A 22,440-nucleotide genomic window follows, 5' to 3' on the forward strand; every position below is an offset into this window, starting at 1 on the left:
ATTATTACTATTATTATTATTATTATTATTATTATTATTGTTATTATATCATCATCATCATCATCGACAGCATATCGTCAGTGTGCTTCGCTGCCGTAAAACTATGATTTATTTCGAAGCCTTAATATGAAAAGAAAGAGAAAGAAAGCCTTAAGCTGTAGCACCCTTCCGGTGCCTAGCTTCCATGCCACCCGAAGGAAGCACGAGGGCTGGGATGCTATCAGGTTGCCCAAGCCTAGACAGGGGAAGTCGTGTGGCGGAGGTCGGATTCTAGCCACGGACATTTCGCCAGTAAATTGGCGCTCTGACCACTTGGGCCATCTCACCCCCTTAATATGAAGGAAAGAATAAAAGTGGGCGGGGTGCTAGTCTACCAAAATAGTTTCGGAGTACCCACACTGCCAGGCGCACTCGGGTAATTTGGAAAGAAATGGACAGAAAGAACATCACTGGCGTCGATTAACAGCCATATTTCACAGCATTGCCAACCAGATGCAATGGAGACCAAGTGGTTCCCATCCAGGAGGGAGGGTCGTAGCGGGATCAAACAGACTCTTCTAGACCCATCTTCCAGGTAAAAGTTTGACCACTCCTCTTCTCCCGCCACTCTAAACTCAGCACAAAAACAACACTTCGGTAAACGATGGTTTGAAGTGTACAGCACATGGCCCAATCAAAGCAGCTTCTTGTGCTGGACCTATCCATGGATGGAAGTTCCCTTTGCATAATCGAACATCCGCATCTAATTGCCTCGGTACGGATTCAACGACATCAACCTACCCGAGCTAGGCTTCTGAGGCAGCGATTGTCGAAGGATTGAAGATGCTTCAGTTCCACTGCCCGAACAGTCCAAGCCTCACAGCCATACAACAAAACAGCCCATTCTGTAGGATGACACCCAAGTTCCTTGAGGTGTGAGAACATGCTGCTTTGATGCTGTGTCTGGAATTAACAAATGGAATCCGAATCTTGGAGATTTGTGTATTGACCTCAGATGTCACACCACATTCGGAACTAATACAACTTCCAATATAATTGAAACGCTCCACTACTTCGAGTGCCTCTTCCTGTATTGTACGAGGCGTGTTCAGTGACTTCATGTTCACTAACATGATATGACACTGTAGGGTTAGAGAGCATGTGGCAGAGGACAGCATGACTTTGGTCAGACCACGACCTATTTGAAGACGAGAACGATATCGTTAGCATATTGCAGGTCGACGAGGTTTCCTTAAGCAAATATTTCAACACCAAGCTTTTGCAAACCTTCCAGTGTTTGTCATCATCTCGTCGACCTGGAAATTAAATATGAATGGAGGCATTTTTGACGGACTCCACTTTTGTGTATGGAAGTTTTCTTGGAGGTCTCTGTACAATATCACATGCTCGAAAATTTAGAAATACAAAGAGTTTGTTATGTACACAAACTTCTGGGGTCCTCCCTGCTTGGCAAGTGTGTTAGGAGAACACACTGGTCAACCGAGTTGAGTGCGCCTCGGAACTTTAGGAATACCAAGCTTGTGTTTTTTAAACGTATGGCGTAGTTTTCGCCCCGGTCAGAGAGTGAAGAATTGGTCAACACAATCCCGCTTACTGCTCTCGATTCAATGGTTCATGAGTTTTTAGGAGTAGACAAAATAGTGGCTATCCCAACCACTGTTCGAGAAGTACGCGGTTCTTACGGATGATAATAATAGTAATAGTAATAATAATGACGAAGAAATTACGCGGAGAGTCTTGTTACGACCGAAGTTAAGCTAGTCTCCTCTGTGATTACCGCACTCGTAGTGAGTGCGGCCTTGCTCACAGGTGGTTTCTGGAGACCGGTTGTACGATTTAAATGAAATAATCTTCGGGCATTTTCGGCTTTCTGGGCCTCTTCCATTTTTGCCTTTTTCGTGTTCACCAGGCGTCACGGACGGCGTGCACAGTTACTCTAACTTGATAATTCGTCGGACTGATTTGTTTTCGGAGCCCGTGGGGATATTTCTGCGACATTGAGCGGGGACGCTGTTCAGTCTGATATCCACAGCTTAAGTGGGTCTGGTGGCGCTGCGCTAGAGACAACTGCCAACACTGTACAAAAATATGTCGATCTCGGTCCATCGTGCGTTCAGATCTGATGATGGAGTAGGTGGAAAAATACTGCAGAAGACGATTCTGATAACATCGTGCAGCAGCTGGATCTTTCAGTTGATAAGCTACTTGTTCACAGCTTACGCGGCCACGAAAAATGAAGGAAGAAGCTACTATGGAGGAGCGCGTAATCGAAATTCGAAATTGTGTTCCAGAACTAGCGAATCATTTGTTGCTTCACGTCATCAGTAAGTGATGGCGATGTGGTTCATTTTGTTCGGTGGCTGGCCGTCGTTGGTGGACATCATGTAGCCAATCTACTTGGGTTATTTGTGGAGTGAGTACTGCCTGAAAACTACTTGCGGTCATTACATAGCTCAAGCGATTGCTCGCCATTTTCCATACTTGCCGAGTGCAATCTATGTTGATTACCCAATTAATTCTCAAGTGCGCGGAAACTGCCGTATTTTCCATTCAGTTCTCCGGCAACCACAACGATACTTTATCTATCAGCTGCAACAGTGCATTCAAGTCGTCAAAAAAAAACTCGACTTTGGTGGTATCAGAGCCACAAGCGGTTGGGGTGTATACAGGCTTAACAAACAGAGATTGACCAGCTCCACGCTTATGAGACTCTCACCGACGTTGCCAGACGAATCGCATTCAGGCCACTATTAACGGGTATCCAGTCAAGCAAAGCTCCTTCAACCCAGTGGCTTAGGGAGAAATAAACCCTGGACATCCTGCCACTATGGTCTCTGGATCATCAGAGGTGTGTAGCTGGAAGTGGGTGGAGATTGATGGGACATTGTGCCATTGTGCTGGCATCTCGATTTCTAGCTTGTGATACACAGAACACACTACTACTAAGCGAGTCTAGTGTGCGGTAGCATCCCGCTGTCTTGCTTGCTTCAGATGATGGACATGAAAGTAGCCTGGTACACTGGGTCTGAAGGCTTGCAAATTGGTTTAGAGCAGCCATAAGATGTCAGCACAGGCTGATGCACAGATGTTGCTGTCAAAACCAATGCACGACGAGTGAAGTCATTAGTCCTGCATCGTCAGCCTACAGCTAGGGAGGTTTTAATGCGGTGGTGGAGGCGGAGAAAAAGTATGTGATGAAGAATAATGGAGGCATCGACTGCTTTGTGTTTTTGCTTACCCGCTCTGCTGTACGCAGCAAGTTAGGCGATCCGATTAGTATCGCTGTCAGCAACTCAGCTGCCCACGACTACCTGAATGGAGCATCCCTCTACGTATATGTTTGTAATGGTTGGTAACGGTTGTCGAGATTCTAGTATCTGGACGCAATCCAAATGTTTTTTTTCATCATAGAGAGCCTGACAGTCTTATTTCTTTTTGCGTCTGTTTGAGAAAGGCCCCCTATATCTTCTTGGCCATCCTTGACCTAATGAGGTTACTCTGCGTTAATTACTTACTCCATTCACCCTAGTAGCAAAGTCTGGTGTATTGCCGGAGCGGAATACATGGTGTGCATTGGAAATTATTTTTTGTATCACTCGTGATTATGATGCTTTTTGGTTATCTTATGGGTTTATAAGTCGAATACCGCTGCAAAGTCGTCTATGCTACACCTTTTCTATTATATCATGGTCGGTTCATCGTCCCACCATCCTGTATCGGTCAGTTAAATAGATCAATAGGACCTGGGATATCTTTAATCGTTGTTTGCTTTGTGTGACTTCAATAATTTTTGGCACTTCAAACAGATTCATGCTTCGTGGTAACTTATTCAACGTTTTTAGTCGTCGACTAGGTGTAGTTGAGTAGTTTGGGATGAGGGGTTTCGGAGGTATGTATAGGATTTTATGTAGGGACGCCTACACTGTTACCATGCAGTTGTCTATGTATAGTGCATACAAGAGTGGTTTTTATACTCCACATTCTTGTTCCTTCGTTGGGTGTACACGGTCCCTGGAAACTTCGTAGTATAGTAGAGTTAGTGTCTCAATGAAGAGCCGGCTACCACAAAATATAAGTTCTCAATATTGCTATTAGTAGCTCTTGAAGTTCTATCGAACCGATTCCTCATGGAGTAAACTTTTCATGCGGATTAGGTTAAGCAAAACTTTTCGAAGCGCCAGATTATTCTGCATGGAACAAATACCCTCAGCGAGTGACAAGTGAACCAGTGATTCTGGGATGACTAGATGGGCACAGTTGAAAGCCAAGAACAGTCTCAGTAGGCGTTTATATGGGGTCACTTAGTACTTTTGTTCCCAGTTCTAATTGGGATCCCTAATCAACTTTATTGCAAGATCATCGAGGTTTCCGCAAATCCTAATCTGTTTCAAAAGCAACAACTGCTATCTAGAAAGCAGCATGCCCAACATTCAGGAACGGTGTTTTGCTGTTCCAAAACCATTGTTTACTTAAATTTACCAATCCTGATTCCACTCGATTTCCTCTTTTGGCTATAATTGGTCACTTTTATAGTTGAGCATATGACCTGTCAGGTGTATGTACGGTCAGATGCAGAGCTATTCATGCGAAAGCGAAGCAAATTTGTTCACTCCCCCCTCCGGAAAATATTACTAACCGTGTGTAAAGCAGTTGCTCATTTATATCACTCCAATGCCTCATTTGCAAATCAATCGAAACTCATCCCGGCTTATTTCTGTTTGCGTACTCGCGCTCAAAAAGTGAGCGTGGCCATCAGATACTGTCGGACTTTGCAAGTGATTACAGGTTCACATGCTGTTTGCTATGGTGTTCGTTTTACCCCGTTCTTTATTCGTTTTTGTCACGCTTGTCACTACAAGCTGTCACTAACTTCAGTGCCCACACTCTTCCATTCCCTTCCTCATTTCCACGCACATGGGAGTTCTGTGCTTCAATCCACACCCACCACCACCAATTGGTCCTCACTCCCCTTTCACATCAATTTATTTATGTTCAAGCTTTCTTTGAAGGGCCGGTGTAAATAAACAGATCGATCACTGCATTTTTTACTTGTACTCTCGCCTTTATAGTCTCAGGTTCTCATTTCGAATTAGTAGGCTTCAAGGGGTGTGCTTTCGACATGAGTAGTGTGGGACCATTGAGCTGGTTAAGGTGTGAACTCACTAACCGAATGGTCAGTGGTTCGAACCCAACATTTGCATCTGGGCTGTCCCTGCACCTCGTGCTTCCTTCGGATGGCGTAGCAGCTAAGAGTCGAAAGGTTGTTACAGCTTATCACTAACTTTTGTCCTTCTGTTTTAGAGTGAGGTCAAAATAGCCGAGTGGTTAAGGCTGGAGTCTACTGTCTGGAAGTTCCTTGGTTCGAGGCCAACCTCGGCATCCAGATTGCTTTATCTAGGCTTGGGCAAACAGGATCCAAGGCCTAGCGTTTCTTCCGAGTGGGATGTCGGCTAGTTACCGAAAAGGTGCTACAGCTGAATGCTTGAAAGTTAGGGTTTCATATTTCTCCAAAGTTTCTGTAACCTTTTGGACCACCCCAAGTCGTTATCCTGTACACTCTCCCCTGTGTTCAAAATGGCTATTTGTCTGCTTATGAGGAGAACGGTGCGTTGGTAGTCAGCAGTGCACGATAGGTCACGTGGATTATTTCGAACGCAATATAGGCATTCAACTGATGAGAGTTTTTCGTGACTCCGGGGCACCTAGAGAAATGCTTTAGCGACCTGACAGGAAGGTGGTAATCCCCCTGAAGTGGTCGGTTAATGGAGCAGGTAAACAGCGAATCCATTGGGTTATGATGTAGGCAGCAACAACTTAATGAATAAGTAGTGGTTTTCAGTTCTATAACAAGCTAGAAGCTGAATTCTTCTAAAGACTGCTTGGATGTGGAGGAACCAGCTACGATTACATGACAGGACCGCATGTGTACTTGTTCTGGAGGGAGATACAGGGGATACTGTGTAGGTCATTTTAACATTTTTTGGAGGTCAGAAGTGAGAAAAACCTCTTGTAATTTCGGGATGTTTATATTGGGAAAGTGCACATCCGACCAACTAACCAATTCATTCATCACAGTTTGAAACTGCCGAGATGCTTCTTGGATACGTTAGATACAACCAAGCTATTGATTTGCTCGTTGCGCCGAGCAGTTTGGTTGCGAGATTTTTATCACCGTTCCCGGTGGAATCGTCGGTGACTGTAAATACCACTTCACTATCGTGTGACACTTCTGTGGGTGGCGATACTGCCTACAAATACGGTCTGGTTGACGCTCGGTCGTACGGAGGAATTCACTATATTGGTTAAGCTCAAAGAATCAGGTCGAAAAAGTCGGGACCTTTTAGGTGACCAGAAGGGATACGATAAGATCGGTTAAACTAAGTGTTATTGTAGACAGAAAGTCGGGAATGAAGTCAAGCAGTTTCGAAGCTCAAAGATCAGGCCTATTATGGACAATTGACCAGTGACAACTCAAGAGGAAAAAGTTGCGTTGCATAGTTGAGCAGCTGGTGTATTTCGCATAATATCTTTATCGGGCACATATACAACTGCACCAGTATGCTTCTGCGTGCCATGAACACGGTCTCTGTTATGAAGGCTGGCAGAACGCGAAATACACCATAATCCATCGGATGGATGGCACGACCGCCCAGCCCTCTTGGAGCATTATGAGAAGGTTCTGATGAGTGTGCTGTCTGTCCTGGTAGCAAATGAGCATTGCTGGAGATCACCACTGGGATTTGCGTTTCATCCGAACGTTTGCAGCTAAGTACAATGATCGACCAGGTACGGTGTTTCTTGAAAGGTGAGCATTTTTAATTTCCATTGCGCTATAAATGAATGCTCTCCCCCAAGTGTGCACACAATGAAAGGTTTCGAGCTGTAGGCGAACACCATGGCGTTAGCAACGATGTGATAAAAACACAAGATTCAGTTTTATTGGTGTGTGAGATGATCTACTGGAAATTAGCAAAAGAATCCCAAAGCTTCATAGCAGTGTCAGGACGTCTGCATTTGAAAGCACCTTTACTCATTCGATGTGAAACTCCTTGACGCGTTTTACGCGTTCTCAAAATACGATGGTAGTTTGTTTGGATCTACAGTTTTAAATACAGATGCCACTAATCATGATGGAGAGTGACTGCCATACAATATTGATTGATTACATTCATTTATGTAGTCCTATTCTATCTTCATCCTGACTTACTCATAAGTTAGCTTTAGCTGCTTAAGGCTGCTCTTCTGTTATTGGTGTAGCGTTTCTTCTTGACTAATGTGACGTACTTTGGTTGCTAGTCGTTTTCTCACTCCAAATGTTTCTTTATAAGAGCTCCTTTCGACATAGTGTAGTTTATCTGTACCTTAACTTATCAAAAGCCTTCCTTCGCCTATCCAAATGTCATTTTTAGTGTGACATTGATTCCAACTGAATTGCATAGTGTACACCAGAGATATATGATCAAACAGTCAATTAAATACCTTATTTTGATTCACTGTAAACCACATGGTGCCACAGCTTGCGTCATTTGGAATCTGAAACTTGAAATGAGCATTCTGTGGATTCTCTTCACACTGGTGACACTGCGCTACTCTGAATCCCACGTACCTTTGTACCTCATGAACTTCGTAGCTTCTTCCTCCCTTGCGTTGGACAGTTTGAATGATTTCACATACTGTGGTGCAGTACAGTGCTGATGGTGTCTTGCCTTGTTTGAGCGGATTCTCTACAGCCGCCTATCCAGTGGTTAGTTCACCTGACTTCCGAACGAACTCGAAGCGTGAGATAGTCAGCCAGACCGAGAAAGAACAGAGAAATCGGTTTTGATATCAACCATCGAAGCCATTGCCCCCCCCCCCCAAATGTTTTCATCATTCCAAAGGTGTTCAGTATTCGCAAAATAGAATTGCATTTTCGAAAGTTACGACATGTCTCTAATAGATTAAAAGAGACAGGCAACTGAGTTCAGCGTACGAGTCCAAACTGTTGAGCCCCATCTAGGCAGATCGGGTCTCATCGATGCTAGGGAAGTATTCCGCCAGACTATTTTGCGCCAGGGGTCAGATTGTTTCAGTGGACATGCAATTTAGTGAGCTGCGAAAATATGAAAGTAGATTAGAAGGATTTTTTGTGTGAGCACATACGCAACAAAATGCAACATTTCGGGTCTCATCGATGCTAGGGAAGTATTCCGCCAGACTATTTTGCGCCAGGGGTCAGATTGTTTCAGTGGACATGCAATTTAGTGAGCTGCGAAAATATGAAAGTAGATTAGAAGGATTTTTTGTGTGAGGCACAAACGCACAAAATGCAACATTTTGGCGCAAAAAGTTTTATTCCACTCGCAAGGGTTTTGCAGCTATGGAAATTGTGCTGCCAATGGGTCACCATTCCAATTGGTGCAAACAAAAGTCCCACTGTATCTCGACGTCATTATGATCGAGTCCGTTTTCTCATTGGCCACATTGACCAAATAGGACCGTGTGATATACATCTACCCTTGAGGTTAACAGGTAAGTCAAGTGAAGGAGTTATCTGCAACTGGAACTATATATCGTACTTGGATGAACTCAGTCATTTTGAAAACTAATTTTGTCGACCATTTCCTACAATCATCGGTTGTACCCTCGGTCGTTCATAGATTAACCAGGCACGCTTTTCCCGACGCAACAGAACGAACCGGTAAATCTCTAGACGTGCGTAATGTTTGAAGCCTAGCTTTCCTTGCAAACCTGTGCAAACACCCATGCACACGTGCCGGCACACGTGACGATCAATATGTCGGCAGGTTTTTGCGATAGTTCCTAGCCTGTAGGTTTTCCAGCGGAAAATCCTCTCTGCCACGTTTGACAGGGCACAACACAACGTCAATCAGACAGTTGGTTGATAGGATAACATGTAAGTGAAACGATGCGACTCTTTCAAAAAACAATAAAACAGACAAATCCATCGAATACATGTGACTTTTAGGACTCCCAGTGGCGTCCAGTTTCCTTTAGCCGCCCTAACTTTTATGGAACATGCCTGTCTTGCACATTTTCATATTGGATTATTGAAGGCATGTTTTACGGAGAGTTTTGTCTCACTTGTGTCTCAATTCATCAAAGTTCACTACAGAAATCAGTTTGTGCTTTTCATAGCTGAATTCAAAACACGCACAAAGATCTCCAATCCCAGGTTCAAATTTGGCTGGAGTGAAACCAGTGTCTCCTTCTAGTTGATAGGTCATTTACTTTTTGATTTGTCATTCCTTGCGTATGATATTCCTGTTCTCAACTTTTTAGTCCACGATGATGGTCTCTTGTTACAGAATCAGTATCAATAATGCCACACCTTTGTCCAATTCCCTCATAGTCAGTCTCCTTACCATTCGCTCTTCAGTCGGAAATATTCCTTGGTTCTACGTTTGTCAAAGGTGTGTCGGCTTTAGGGAAATACACTCATTTGCATGTCAGTTTCGTTTTGATGACAGACTCACCTTGAACCCAGCTGAATCTCTTGCTTATGGTGCATTTAGGTAACTGAATGTGCCGCACCAAGTCGTCTTATATTTCAGTTGGTACGACACTAAAGTTATCGCGATACCTGCACAGACGTGATACACTACTCATAAGGTTGCTGAAAGCCCCCTGACAGCCAACGACCGGTTTCGTCAATCTTGGGGCTTAAAAATATCATAAACGAGAGATTTATCTGGGTCCTAGATGAGTCTCCCGTCAAAACCAAATTGGTGTGCAAATCAGTGTATTCCGCCAATATGGTGCAATTTTGCTTCAGGTGGAACACAAGGTTGACAAAAACTCGAGGATTACACCTATCTGAATAGCCCCAAGGAGGGCGAAACCGGTCGTAGGCTGTCGAAGAGTTTTCAGCAACTTTATAACCAATGTGTTGCGTCTATACATGTGTCGGCCTTGTTACAATACAATGAGGTGTTGTAGGCACGATTTTGCATGCTAACTGATAAACTGGCCCATTAAAGGCGGCGTTTCAGGGTGACAGCATTGTCCATACTCGTGAAGTTAGAAACAACGTTGTTTCCAATCTGACAAAAAGTGTAGAAGTTTCCAACAATGTTGACCTAAAAAAAACAAAGCGAACACTTGTAGTGCATACCTACCGTGCAACCCAGTGAAGCACGAGTTCTTATATACTGTCACTTTGGTCAAAACCAGACAGGAATAACAGAAAAGCTAGCGTTGTACTCAGAATGCAAAACACCCGGTCAGTTGCTCCCTACATTCCCGTTTGCATTAGGATTTCTCATTATTTTCGTGTTGTTCCTACTATACAATCCTGACATGGGTAGCTAATCGTCCTTGCTGATCCCTTTGAACTTTACTCGTGAAGCGTACTGACTGACGTATGTAACCAAAGAAACTGTGCTGACGTGCTAGCGAAAGAGCGAAAACCTGCGAATGCGTCGTCTAAAAAGACTTGTTTTTGGGTTTTGCTGTTAGAGTGGTAAGTGTATTCAGTTTTGGGTTTCAGAGTACCAGCAATGTCTGAACTAGTCAACTGTGCGATAAGGATAACTTCGGCCCTGTTGGTGCTCCTATCTGACAAAGTGGTGTTTTTGCGATCTCTTCTAGATTAAATAATTATTCATACTACAGACCATGAGATGTTACTTATCATTTCAGCTGGTGTCGAAATCTTTCTGATGCGTATTTGTTTATGGAGTGTATGGTTGATATTTGGCGTCATCAAATGCTCCAGTCCTTGGTTATTTCGACGGGGTCATTTATTACAGTAGAGTACCTTCTCGAGATAACTGTCAATTAGCACACTCTATAGTACAGCAGTAACGAGTGGAGCCGGCTTGTTGTAACTGACAGAGTCGATAATACAGCATCCGGAGCTGAATTGGCCACAATTGTTTTGACACCACATCTTATACTCAATCAAAATACGTAAGATTTCTATAAGCTCACAAGACTGTACGGCTTGATCCATTCTTTTCAACAAATTGTTTTTAAACTAATCATTTTATTGCGGTCGGTAGTTTGGTAGAAGTCACGAAATCCAAGATGTTTCGTGCTTCTGCTCAAGGTTTTCCACAATATGCATGCCTTTTGTGATTGTTGCTTCATTTTCATTATAAATGCTTGGTTGATTCATCCCCTTTACAGCCCTCCCAGCTCCACCGACCAAGCTTATGCCCTCCTCTACAGTATTCGACTCCAAAGGACGACCTCAGCTTGATGTTCTCCGACCACACCTGATTGCCGAGGGCCGATTGACGGAAGAGGCAATCCTTCGCATCATCAACGAGACGTCAGCTATTCTCCGTTCAGAAAAAACAATGATTGACCTTGAAGCGCCTATCACGGGTGAGCGTGAACACAAATATGTGTTGATTTCTATTGGATTGCGGTTTGTTTACTTTTCGTTTTATTAATTGTTTGTCTGTTTGTTCACTGTTTCATGTACAACCAGTTACGATGGCGCGAGAACACTTAAGTATGACTGCTGATTCCTTGGCTGGAGACCGTTTACGTTTTAGACTTCAGACATATCCTATAGGTAACCTTTTAGAAAATTTGTGTATCTTACACACAAGCCAAAAATCCAAATGCATACAGACACAGAGGCACGTGCGTAAGTATCATTTGTTTATAATCCTTGTCCTCCGTTTTGAAAACTTCATTAATCCTGTGATTGGAATCGTTGATACCGGTTCTTAAAGCACACCCCATGCAAAACACTTTGTCCTTAGTTGGGCTCTTCATGCGGCTATGTAGGATCTGTTACGCGACCCTTTTAATTAACAGTTTACTGGCTTGGCTTAGTCCCAACTGACCGCAAATCCGTTCTTTTGAAGTTCCGGATACCAAGGGTCATGTTCATTGGGCGTTTGATGCTGCCAAAACCTGGATGCCAAGACTTTGAACTTATCATTCACCAAAGGTCTCAGGTTCTCAAGCTTGGTTGTTCTGTTCATCCCTTTCTGCATACTGTTCACAGTAGAGACCCTCCAACATCCTCTACTTCTAAGCTTCCATTTCAAAGCAAAAATGATATAGTAGTAACCCACTTTTTCTCTCTTAGTGCATACACTGCACTGTAGAAAAGCCTGAAAAAATCGGTATATTTATGCCAAGCAACACTTTGCTTTTGACACAAATATTTCATCATACCGAGTGACCAAGTCGCATAGTTGGTCAAGCTTTAATGCAGAGCGGAGAACCGGTCAGCGAGGCATCTGATTGATAGACGGTTTAATCAGTGTTAGGTCTAGGCTAAGGATTTTCCAACTAAATGCATTCATAAAATTCATTTGCGTTGCAATAAGAGTGAGAATATCCAGATAGATAACAACAGCTTCCAGTTTAGCAGTTTAATGCAAGCGAAGTTTAGGCCAGAAGCCCAGGAGTGATGTGGCACTGAGTAAGTTGGAACTACATATGTACTGCGCTTCAGACACTCACAGTTATTGTTTCAAGCGTTTTCGTCTACACGCTAGTTGCCTCCACCTTTTCTCCCTCGAAACCCCAGTTATTAGCTCAGCTCTCTTCCAGGACTACCTCAATCCACTAACCCTTCCTATTCTTGGGTTCTGGTGTAACTCATTTTGACGGTATTTCGCACTCTTCAAAGTCCGTGTTTCAAAATCGAACCCACGTTCGAGCCGAAGAAGACCCGAGTATGCTTCCAAACTAAACATACGCTAGCTGAATGTATGCAGTGTTATGAGTGATAGTTGATTAATTCAGTCGCTTTTAACTGCTATTATTCATCCAAATGACAAAGGATTTTCGTCGAGGAACACAACATGGTTGGATGAGATTGAAGTTGCGCAGTCACAGTGTTAGCACTGGTCCCGAATACAATGTCCTTTGAGTGTGGATGACCTCGAAACACTAATGGGTCATTGGGCTGGGCATCTTTAAAATGTCTAGTACATTGGTTGTTATTATCACTGCTATCACCATCTTCATCCCTAACATCATTCGAAACGTGTGGATCTCTTAATTTCAAACTCAGAGTTTACGTCCTCTTAGAAGATTTCCGAGTCAACGTGGTATCGATAGTTGTTTCTGGCTTATTAACGTCATCAAGACATTTCTTTGACGCTAGGTAATACGTGAAGTTCCCTTGCATGAATCACTGATCGAACACAAGGTGGAGATAACGAGTCTTCAGTCTCAGTATGTCTTCCTGCACCATCTTTGGTGTTATAGTGCCAATGAAACTAGCACCGTCCATGTGTGCTACAGGAACATCCTATGGTGTTGGTTAACCTGTCACGCCGGTGAATTCGTGCTATCTTCGAAGGAACTGAACGTGTCGCCACGTGATTGCTGGAGAGCTCCTCACACACCACGGAATGTTTTGTTGCCAAGACAGGTCCCGTATTTTAGCTGATTCTAAAGCACATTAGTTCCAGTTCTGCGTCAGAAAATAGCCCAGGTCTTTTGCTGGTTTCGACGGGGAATAGATTGGAGTCCAACTAACTGATCAGACACGCTGAACGTGTCGAAGGTCTAGGGTCACAGAGAACTGAGAAGCCCGAAGTAAAAAGAAGTCGTCCTGAGACAGGTGACGGCACCAAGTCGATTGCTTCTTCGATCTAGCGTCTGCGATGTCGGTCGTGAGTTTTGAGGAATAAGGGCAGATCCAATGTTCCCAAAGACCATTTTGGGCCCAGTTATTTCCGCGTTCCTAATAATCAAAGTTGCATGATACATGACAAGCCTTCTCGTTTGCTGACTTTCATTCCATATTCGACAGACATAAAAACGGTTCGCAGTAGTCTTAATGTCGGGGCTGATGGGAACCAAAAGGGTTCGTGAGGTTGTATAAAAATATGCCCATCACGAATTGACAGGAGTGACGAATACTTTGTACATTCCCCCCAGAAGAAACGGAAAGTTTCCATATTACCACCAAAATAACTCCTGAAATACCGTGATAGAAACGAAATTTCACCATCCTAGCACAGAAAGCTTACAGTATATTTCTTATTGGTTACAATCCTACGATGAATCATCTCTAGGGACGTTTCATCGAGATGGGTGGAGTCTTACCTATTCTTGTGTGATGTTTGTTTATTTTCCCCAGGTAATATACGGCTTTTCACTTACTTTGCACTGTTTATGCAATTGGACGTTTTCCAGTATAGTTTTATAAATAGTTACTTAGCCCGGTTACAGTTAAACCATATGCTTAGGGTTTGTATTCCATGTCCACTTTACAACCACAAACTTCTTGATGAAGTAAGAACTTCATCCAGTTTGCCATTGCATTCCAGGCCCGGCCGATTGCATAGGTTTATCGAATAGCGTCACCAATTGGACGTTCTTCTTGAAGCCTATTTCATCGACATGCACGCTCGCTACTCGGACTTGTACTATTCTGAACTTTATTTGGTGCCTCCGTGTTACACCGGCCTTTTTGTGCTAACCTCTTGTTTAGTTTTGTTGTATGACAGTGAGGCATCAGTTTTTGAACACTGATTTCCGTGTTTGTGCATAGGCATAGAAGATAGTGTTTTGGGCATGCGTCAGTGGGAACTCAGCTACACGTGGTCCGAACTGACAAAGGGAACCTGTATATCGTAACTCACTGAAGTGGAGAACTACCAACTGCGTTCATGGCCCCAACTTACACATAAACACTTGGATTTCTCGGTGCCCACCATACTGCCGATCAAGAAAGATATCACAAGTTCGTCTCCCATACAAGATCGTATATGAGCCTCTACCCAAGATCAAGAAAGCTCCGGCTCTTCTGCATTTTAGTCGTTGGTTTTTTCACTGAGCTGGACAATTTGATTGCAAACGTTTCATCATCAATCGAAGGGACATCATCAGTGGTTGTTCAATGAGTGATAGCTATTGTTGTTCGGTATGTCTCTTCCAGTATAGGCAGGTTTCCAGAGTCCCACATTTTTCTCGACTGATGGTTTATGGTATCTGGATGATTTCGATGTCTGGTTCTTAGCGGAGCTCGCAAGAATGGTTTGGTAGTTGCGCGGCACAGACATCAGATACCAACGCGCACAAGTGGTGCAAAGCCTAAAGACTATGTGAACCACAACCAAAGTCTGGTTAGGCCAAAAAGTAGTGACATCTCTCTGGGTACGCCGTTGCTCTGGGGTTAACCCTAGTTCCTGGTCGATTGGAGCGGCAATTCTAAAGGTGTTGACTTAAGTTTCTTGCGAATAATTTATAGTTAGGCGGTCTCTGAGGTCACTCAGCTATTACGGTGAGATGTATTTTGCCTTTGGACTTCCACCCACGAATTTTCGTTTGCATAACCTGTATTTGATACGAGGTTTGATGATGAGCACAAAAGTGTAGTCCACACATGGAAATTGTATGGCTCATTTCGGTTGGTGCTGATGCATTGGTTGCCCCACTGGGAAGCGAAATAAATATCGACTTGACATCTTGGCGAAAAAATTGCCTACTGTGCGCATTACAATAGACAATGGTTTTCTATTCATTATACACCGGCCTGCATCTGCTTACTGTGTGCACTATTAAAGGTCGTTAGTATACTGCACGCTGATTTCTCATACACTTGTCCAATTGGATTTTCTCAGCGTGCGTGAAATCTACGGAGAACCACATTCGGGTACAGCAACTTTAGTTTACGACATCTAGGGATTTATTCGATGTACCCGAATGTCTCAATCCTCAGGCAAGATAATGGAACTCACACAAATTTTGGAGAATATTCCTATTGATTGCTCAGGAATCTTCTGCTTTTGACACAGCTGGGTCGTCAGACAGAGCAAGAAGTTTGTGGTGGTTAGCAGTGGAATAACCGATTGCTTTCCAAACGTTTCGGAAGCTACGATTTTTTTGCTGATTTCAAGCTATAACCAAATCGAATCCACGGATTAAAGCACCCAAACATGCAAGGACTACTGAGACTTTTGTAAGGCATCCACCATCATTCACTGGTAATTATTCAACCCTCTATTTGTTCCTATTTGTCTCTTGCTTTCGAGCCTAGCGTCGGTTTGGAGAAAGAATCCGCAGCTCATTCCGTGTGCTTTGCACCTCAAACATCCGTGTTTATCGCCTTCGCCAACTCTGTGCACTTTTATCTGTGTTGCTAGGTGATGCCGTCCTGTTTAGCATCAAACGAAACAAGCAGCAGCTGTGTACGACTTTTCATCTGTTGTTTTTCCCGGGTGGTTGCCAGGGTTCATGAGGACCACAGGGACTGGAACAACCCCGGTAGTATGCACTCTGGGCCATCTGTTTTCCGTGTTTTCGCTCCTTTTTGTACGCTCGTACCGTGCTTTTCTGTTTACTGTTACACAGCCACATACACCATGAGATCATGTTTCCTCGTATACGCTCACATAGTTAATAACGCAACTGATATGAGCTTAAGCAGTTTAGACTTAACACCGTTTTGTCTCTGTTTCCGAAGTTAAACGTGCTCGGATTACGAGAGGTACTTTTGGGGATCCAACCGGGGTTTTGAAACACCAATCCCACATCTGAAGAACTCTATCAGCCAGACCAGAATCGCTTTGTCTATTTGTTTTTGGAAATATGTACTCTTGCAAAGTGATTCATGCAAACTGTGAGTCCAAGACGTGTAGCTTGTAATGTCCGCGGGAGCTATTACATGAAAGTTTGAAGAATTGCTTCATTTGCTGACCATTTTTCTGGCTCCCAATCAATTTGGCGCATGAGCTCTCCAAATCCAACTATGTCGTCTTCCGTTTTTACTGCACGCTTTCACAAATCCACAATTATTCTTTGAGATGTAAGGCGTCCCAAAAGCCGAGGGAAGGTTATTGCTTTGGCTCATCGTACGTATAAACGTCCGTATCTCTGGAAACCAGCATTGCCTACGCCTCCTTCGAGGAGTTCAGTATTCATCACGGAAACTTCCAATTCGTCTTGCTTACAGGGGTTTGATTTGCAAGAGTAATTGCCCTGCAATAATGTGTGCTCACCAGGTGACTTGATTGGGGTTATTTCTACGTTCATTGTGCGTCAACTTTGATATCTCTGACATCTCGGTCGGCCTGATTTCACAGATATTCAGCGTGATGGAAGATGTTTGGGACGGATCGAGGAGTTATCGTTCCAGATTGGGTAAATATTTCGCAAACACTAGACTGTTTACCAAACCTTTTTGCAAAAGCATTAGCCCACTATTTTGTGGATATCTGAGATTCTTCACGGTGGACTGTGCAGTGGATTCATTCGTTTTTACAGAACAGTAGACGCAGTCCTATAAATCAGACTGTTTTTCACTGTGTGCAGATCATGGTGTTCCCTCAGTTGATTTCCGCTTTTCGGCTTTTCAAATTTGGCCGATCAGATGAGATTAGCTGTCTCCAGTTTACCACGTCTAATTCTCGATATGACCAGACTGCTGTAACAATGCATGCATCACCAAGTACACATATCCTACTTTTATCGCCGTCAAATCGCACACACTAATCGAGTCTGATTACGGTTCAGAGAATCAGAGGCATCTCAGTTCCTTCGCCCACGGATGACATGTTGCGTTGCCGCGGAACAAAACAGTTGGACGAAACATGCACTTCCTGCAAGACGATTCCCAGTAGCCTACTTTGGACAAAAATAGCGCAAATGTTTATTTCTACCTTTTGAACTTGCTGTAAAGTTGTCTGCAGACTTTTTTTTGAAAAGTAATTACAATTTCGAATTCACTCTAAGCTTAGTTCCCGTGTGCTGCTTATCGCCTGACGCGTTTCCCGCCGCACAATGATGGATTATTCTACATAAACTCCACCACATTCAACCTACTTGGTTTCATCTCCCGATTACTGTTTAGTTCTAATTTGTTTCCGGTTGAGTGAATTATTAATTCTACGACAGAGTTTTTGGTCTCTCTGAATGAGACTAGATTTGCCGTCACATAGCGATAAATCCGTTTCAGTCTATTGTTCGACGAAAGAAGTTCTATTCCTCAGCCCCACCTTTTGTTGCCGTGTTCGATCAATACTGGTTCCGCCACTTCATGTGTTGGTTGTGTAGACCATGCTTCCTATTCTCTTAGTACAATCGCCTAGTTACCTCCCAATCTGTTAACCAAAGTCTATAGACCAGTCCCAATGGTGCTCTATACTCTCCATGTCGTGCACTTTCGTTTTCTCTGTGTGTACACATGTAAGCGAGTTTGTGGTATTTGGTTAGCCACCCCGTATCTCTGTTCCACCATCTTTGTCCGAGAAACTGCTCTCCTTGGTTGCCTGATAGACAGATTACATTTGACAGTGGTTAAAGGAAGAAAACTTGTTCAGTTTATGGTGATGCACGTTGCCTCAGCAGCACTTTGACCGTCTTACCTAGGGCGAGCGATTGTTAGGTTATGGAAACATGTTAGAAAAAGGAACAGTAACCGCTTATTGTGCCTTTATTGTTATTTTTGAGCAGTGGATATGCTTATTTCAAATGCAATAAAACTGTTTTGATCCTGTTCGACTCTCTTAGTCACCCTTGTCAAGCGACTTGTATTCTTTCGTTGAATATGCGGGTGGCGCAGCAATAGGCACTTGTCTCACGCTTCGGAACCGGTTACTTCGCCTAGAATTTTCGTGTACTGTATTGGTACGTATGTACCGGTTGTATTAGTCACGCTGTTATGCTTCCAGGTTTCGTGGGTAACCGGAACGAATAGAGAACTCTGGACGGGTTAGCTGCTGCGTAAGAAGGGTTTCACGTTCACATCACTCTCGTTTGAACAATCCGCCTCCTGTTTCGGCGAATTAATTCCGGTGATTTGTAACAACGGATTTATTGTCCGGATCAAATGGCCTACATATTTCGGATTCCTTCAGAAGGTCCTCTTGCTGCCATGTTATAGCTATTTCTTATGGAGTAGAGCGTTTTAGGGGAGGCCGGATAATTCTTACTGGAGTTCTACCGAGCATGCTAGAATTAAAGTTACAGCTCATTGGAAACATCCACGTATGAGTTACGCTGGCAGTTGCATAAGTTGCACGGGTCTACTGGACAGATGTTTCATTTTGTGCAAATCTTCCAGAATGGACCTGTGCACTGAATGGTCCTGTTTGGTACCTGTTCCATCGATGCTGAATCTATTCGTCTTTGGGTACTGGAAGAGTCTTTATGGTTTCTTGCCATTCTCACTCTTATTGACCAGAGGGGAATGCACTGGAAACGTTCGTTCGATACATTGAATAGTTACATGTAGCGGTGTATAAACCGGTTAGAATGGTCGCATTCAGTGGACGAACTTCTATTCTGTGGACCATTTAATGGACTGTGATAAGGTAGTCTGGATAATTCAGAAGCTTCACCTTTTTCTAACCGGTTGCCGATTTAGGCTGCCAGACTATTGGCGAATACAGCGATCCTCAAGAGGGACAGAAGGCAGGATCTGTCCTTTGACGGGGATTAGTCTCTCTGGGAGGATCGCCCATCAGCCACAGACTGGTAATAATCACTGTTGTGACATGTTTGGGCTAGCTGCCTCTATTTAATAAGGAGGCTGTTGGAAGATTACGGTGATAATTTGTCCCAAGAGTCATGTGACGAATCTCCCGATGATCCTTAATTTGGACTGACGGCTTCCTGCAGCTGAGCTCCTGGGAATCGGATCACATAATTTTCGTAGCTTTATTAACCTTCGTTGTTTCGTAGTTCCATTCGTTGCTTCTCATATTCGTATCATGTACGTTGTTTTGCTGCCGCTATTTGTTCGCCCGGATTAGTTGGTTTTGTATCGAAAAGCTCCCACAGCTAGACGATTTTCCATTGGGCGGACATATCACACGACCTAAACACCTATAAACCATGAGAACGAACCCACATGTTTTTACATTTCCCCTTTACTGATCAGACTGTCAGGCGAAGCTCCTAAACCTCATTAACTGCCGTCCATTTTTCATAACAGCCATCGTTCTATTGGGGCCAGGCACGTAGAAGATACTCCCGTTCTGAAAATATCCTAAATGAATACACATTTTCAGTACCTGTCTGACTTACCGCTTGTAGTATGTGCAAAATTAGTTTGGACATGTTCGTTGCCCATTCGCACTAGTTGTCGTGGTTTTACTGAGCAGGCGATGAATATGCAGGGCTAACTGTGGTCGAGGATTTTATCAACTGCGGTCGTAACCAACATTGTCTCATTACAGCGCTTATGAGATATGTGGTTCTGTAAAGTCATCTATCAACTCTGTCTGGTATTTCTCGTTTTACTTCCATTCACAGTGTGTGGTGATATTCATGGACAGTTCTATGATTTGATGAAGCTTTTTGAAGTTGGCGGCCCGCCAGAATCTACACGTTATTTATTCCTCGGTGATTATGTGGATCGGGGCTACTTTAGCTTGGAGGTGAGTCCCTTGTTCAGGTGCTTGTCTTTTTGCAACAACTGCTCTCCACGTGTTTCACGCTAATCGGATAGAATGCGTGAGAACAAATGAAGTGATGGGATTTTTCTCACAGTCATGTGTATATGAGTACGAAAAATGCTTTGCAGAGGGACAGCGCTTTGACAACTTGTTCCCTTTGATAACATTTGTTTTTTTATACACAGAAGCTGACGTATCCGCATGTAGAACCGTTTTTCCGTGTAGCTTAGTATGCTAATAAATACATTCGGATCAATCAAGCGATTTAAAAGACGCCGAAATTAGTTATGTATGCAGTGAAATCCTAGATGACGCGGATCAAACTCCTTAGTTTGTCAAAGATCACATAATGCATAAGTCTTCTGAAACGTCCCATTTTCGGAGAGTATAGACATTGGGACTATTTGGTTGATTCGGTGTTACATTTGATCTGTTATTCCTATGGTGCGACATGACTTGGGATCCGCCTGGTGGCGTATGCTCCGTCTGCATTCAGGATGGGTCTGTTGCTCAAAATTGAGGTAGTGAATAAAAAGGAGTGCTTGTCACTCCGAGTTGGATCTTTGGACAGCAGCGACAGCATAATCCGAATACTTCCTGTACTTGTGGGAAACGTGCCGAACACAAGAGCTTCGTATGCTTACGTGATGCTCACTTTGTAATTTGATCGAGAACGTTTAACTCGCGGAAGAGTGAATAAGCTCGCTCGCGCACGACATCGACAGTTTTATCATCATACGGCCTTGGAAAACTTTAGCTGATGATCAAGATGATGGCACATATGGCGTACCTTGCGATTTCTGACCATAGAAAATATCCCGGATCGGCATTTTTTCTCTCAAGCTAAAATGGCCTACATCACAACGGGAGTTAATAACTCCTAAGCACCTACTAAAATTTACTTTCTCGCTTTGGCTACCAGACCCTCCCTTGTCAGGTGAGTAAACAGGAAAATGGACGATAACTGTACCAGACAGCATATAATTGTTGTGTGCAATATATTTGCGAGAAATTTGTACAGTTGAGGTCAGGAACTGCTCTCAGATATGACCTGCGCGGTGGATATAATCGAATTACGAATGTCCGGAGCCTATCTCAATGGAGTTCTAGCATTGACAGTTGAACAGTTATGCACTAAGCTAGTCCTATCCACTGAGATAATGACTGTTGCTGCGTTTGATACACTGCGTGTATGGTCTGAGGATTAGTGCTTCCGCACACACATACTCTTTGCAAATGGTAAGTGTGAACTGAAACATAGACATTTGAAAAATTTATGCAATGCCATTCATCTACCACGTAAACAAGCTGAAGCCTTCTCAGATGTGATACGCTACTGGATTGTTTTTTGTATCAAAAGATGTACCGAGGCTCGCAGAGTCATGTTAACACGTTCGTTGTGATCAAACGAGATAATGTGAACAGATTCCACGACTATCTCAATAGTTTAAACCCACAACAGACACGGAACCGTCTTAAGCTATTCATCAGCACATCCAAAGTCCGTGTACGCCAGCACTGTTTCATCGATGTTTCGTCGAGTTAGGGGGGTGTGCACAGAAGGGATCGACCGGACGGCAGCTCAAATCGAGATTGCCAACAAACTTGAAGAACTAGGATACCCAGTGAGTTTGATTAGGCGTCAACTAAGGAAGATATTGGCTCCATTATCTAGACCCAGTAAGGAATGGATTGGCACAGCAGTCATTCCATATAACGCAGGAACATCGGAGGTTATTCGAGGATTGTTGAACCTAGCCAACATTCGAGTAGCTTTTCAGAAGGGAAAAACGCCACGCTCAGTTTTGGTGCGATTGAAAGATCCCCTGTCGGCTGAAAGGACTAGGAACTGTGTGTACAAAATTAACTGCAACGATTGCGCTAAGGTTTATATAGGACGAACTGCCAGGGAATTGCACACCAGAGTTGGTGAGCATAAAAGAAGGATTAACAAACCACCAAGGAATGCAGAAGAATACCAAACACTGGTCAAAGACTCAGCGATAGCGGTACATGTCTTAGACACGAAACATAGAATAGAGCTGGAGAATGTGGAAGTTTTAAGACAGGGACTGCGATTCACATCACAGCGGCTGATAGCCGAGGCGGTGGAAAT

The 22,440-nt window shown here is 43.6% G+C and overlaps 2 protein-coding genes across 2 annotated transcripts in view; one reads left to right on the forward strand and one right to left on the reverse strand.

The window, feature by feature from the left end:
• T265_09970 (hypothetical protein) overlaps window positions 1–22,440 on the forward strand; it is a gene marked incomplete at both ends in the record, with an annotated part of 74,844 nt that overhangs the window by 5,876 nt on the left and 46,528 nt on the right. The window contains 2 exons of the mRNA XM_009176206.1: window positions 11,131–11,331; window positions 20,182–20,306. Of these exons, the coding sequence (XP_009174470.1) occupies window positions 11,131–11,331; window positions 20,182–20,306 (326 nt within the window). The remainder of the gene's footprint in view (window positions 1–11,130; window positions 11,332–20,181; window positions 20,307–22,440) is intronic.
• Window positions 21,470–22,440, reverse strand: part of T265_09969 (hypothetical protein) — a gene marked incomplete at both ends in the record, with an annotated part of 29,070 nt that continues 28,099 nt past the window's right edge. Inside the window, one exon of the mRNA XM_009176207.1 lies at window positions 21,470–21,574. Within this exon, the coding sequence (XP_009174471.1) occupies window positions 21,470–21,574 (105 nt within the window). The remainder of the gene's footprint in view (window positions 21,575–22,440) is intronic.

This window comes from Opisthorchis viverrini, assembly GCF_000715545.1.
Source record: "Opisthorchis viverrini unplaced genomic scaffold opera_v5_321, whole genome shotgun sequence".
In the NCBI taxonomy this organism is placed as follows: Eukaryota; Metazoa; Platyhelminthes; class Trematoda; order Opisthorchiida; family Opisthorchiidae; genus Opisthorchis; species Opisthorchis viverrini.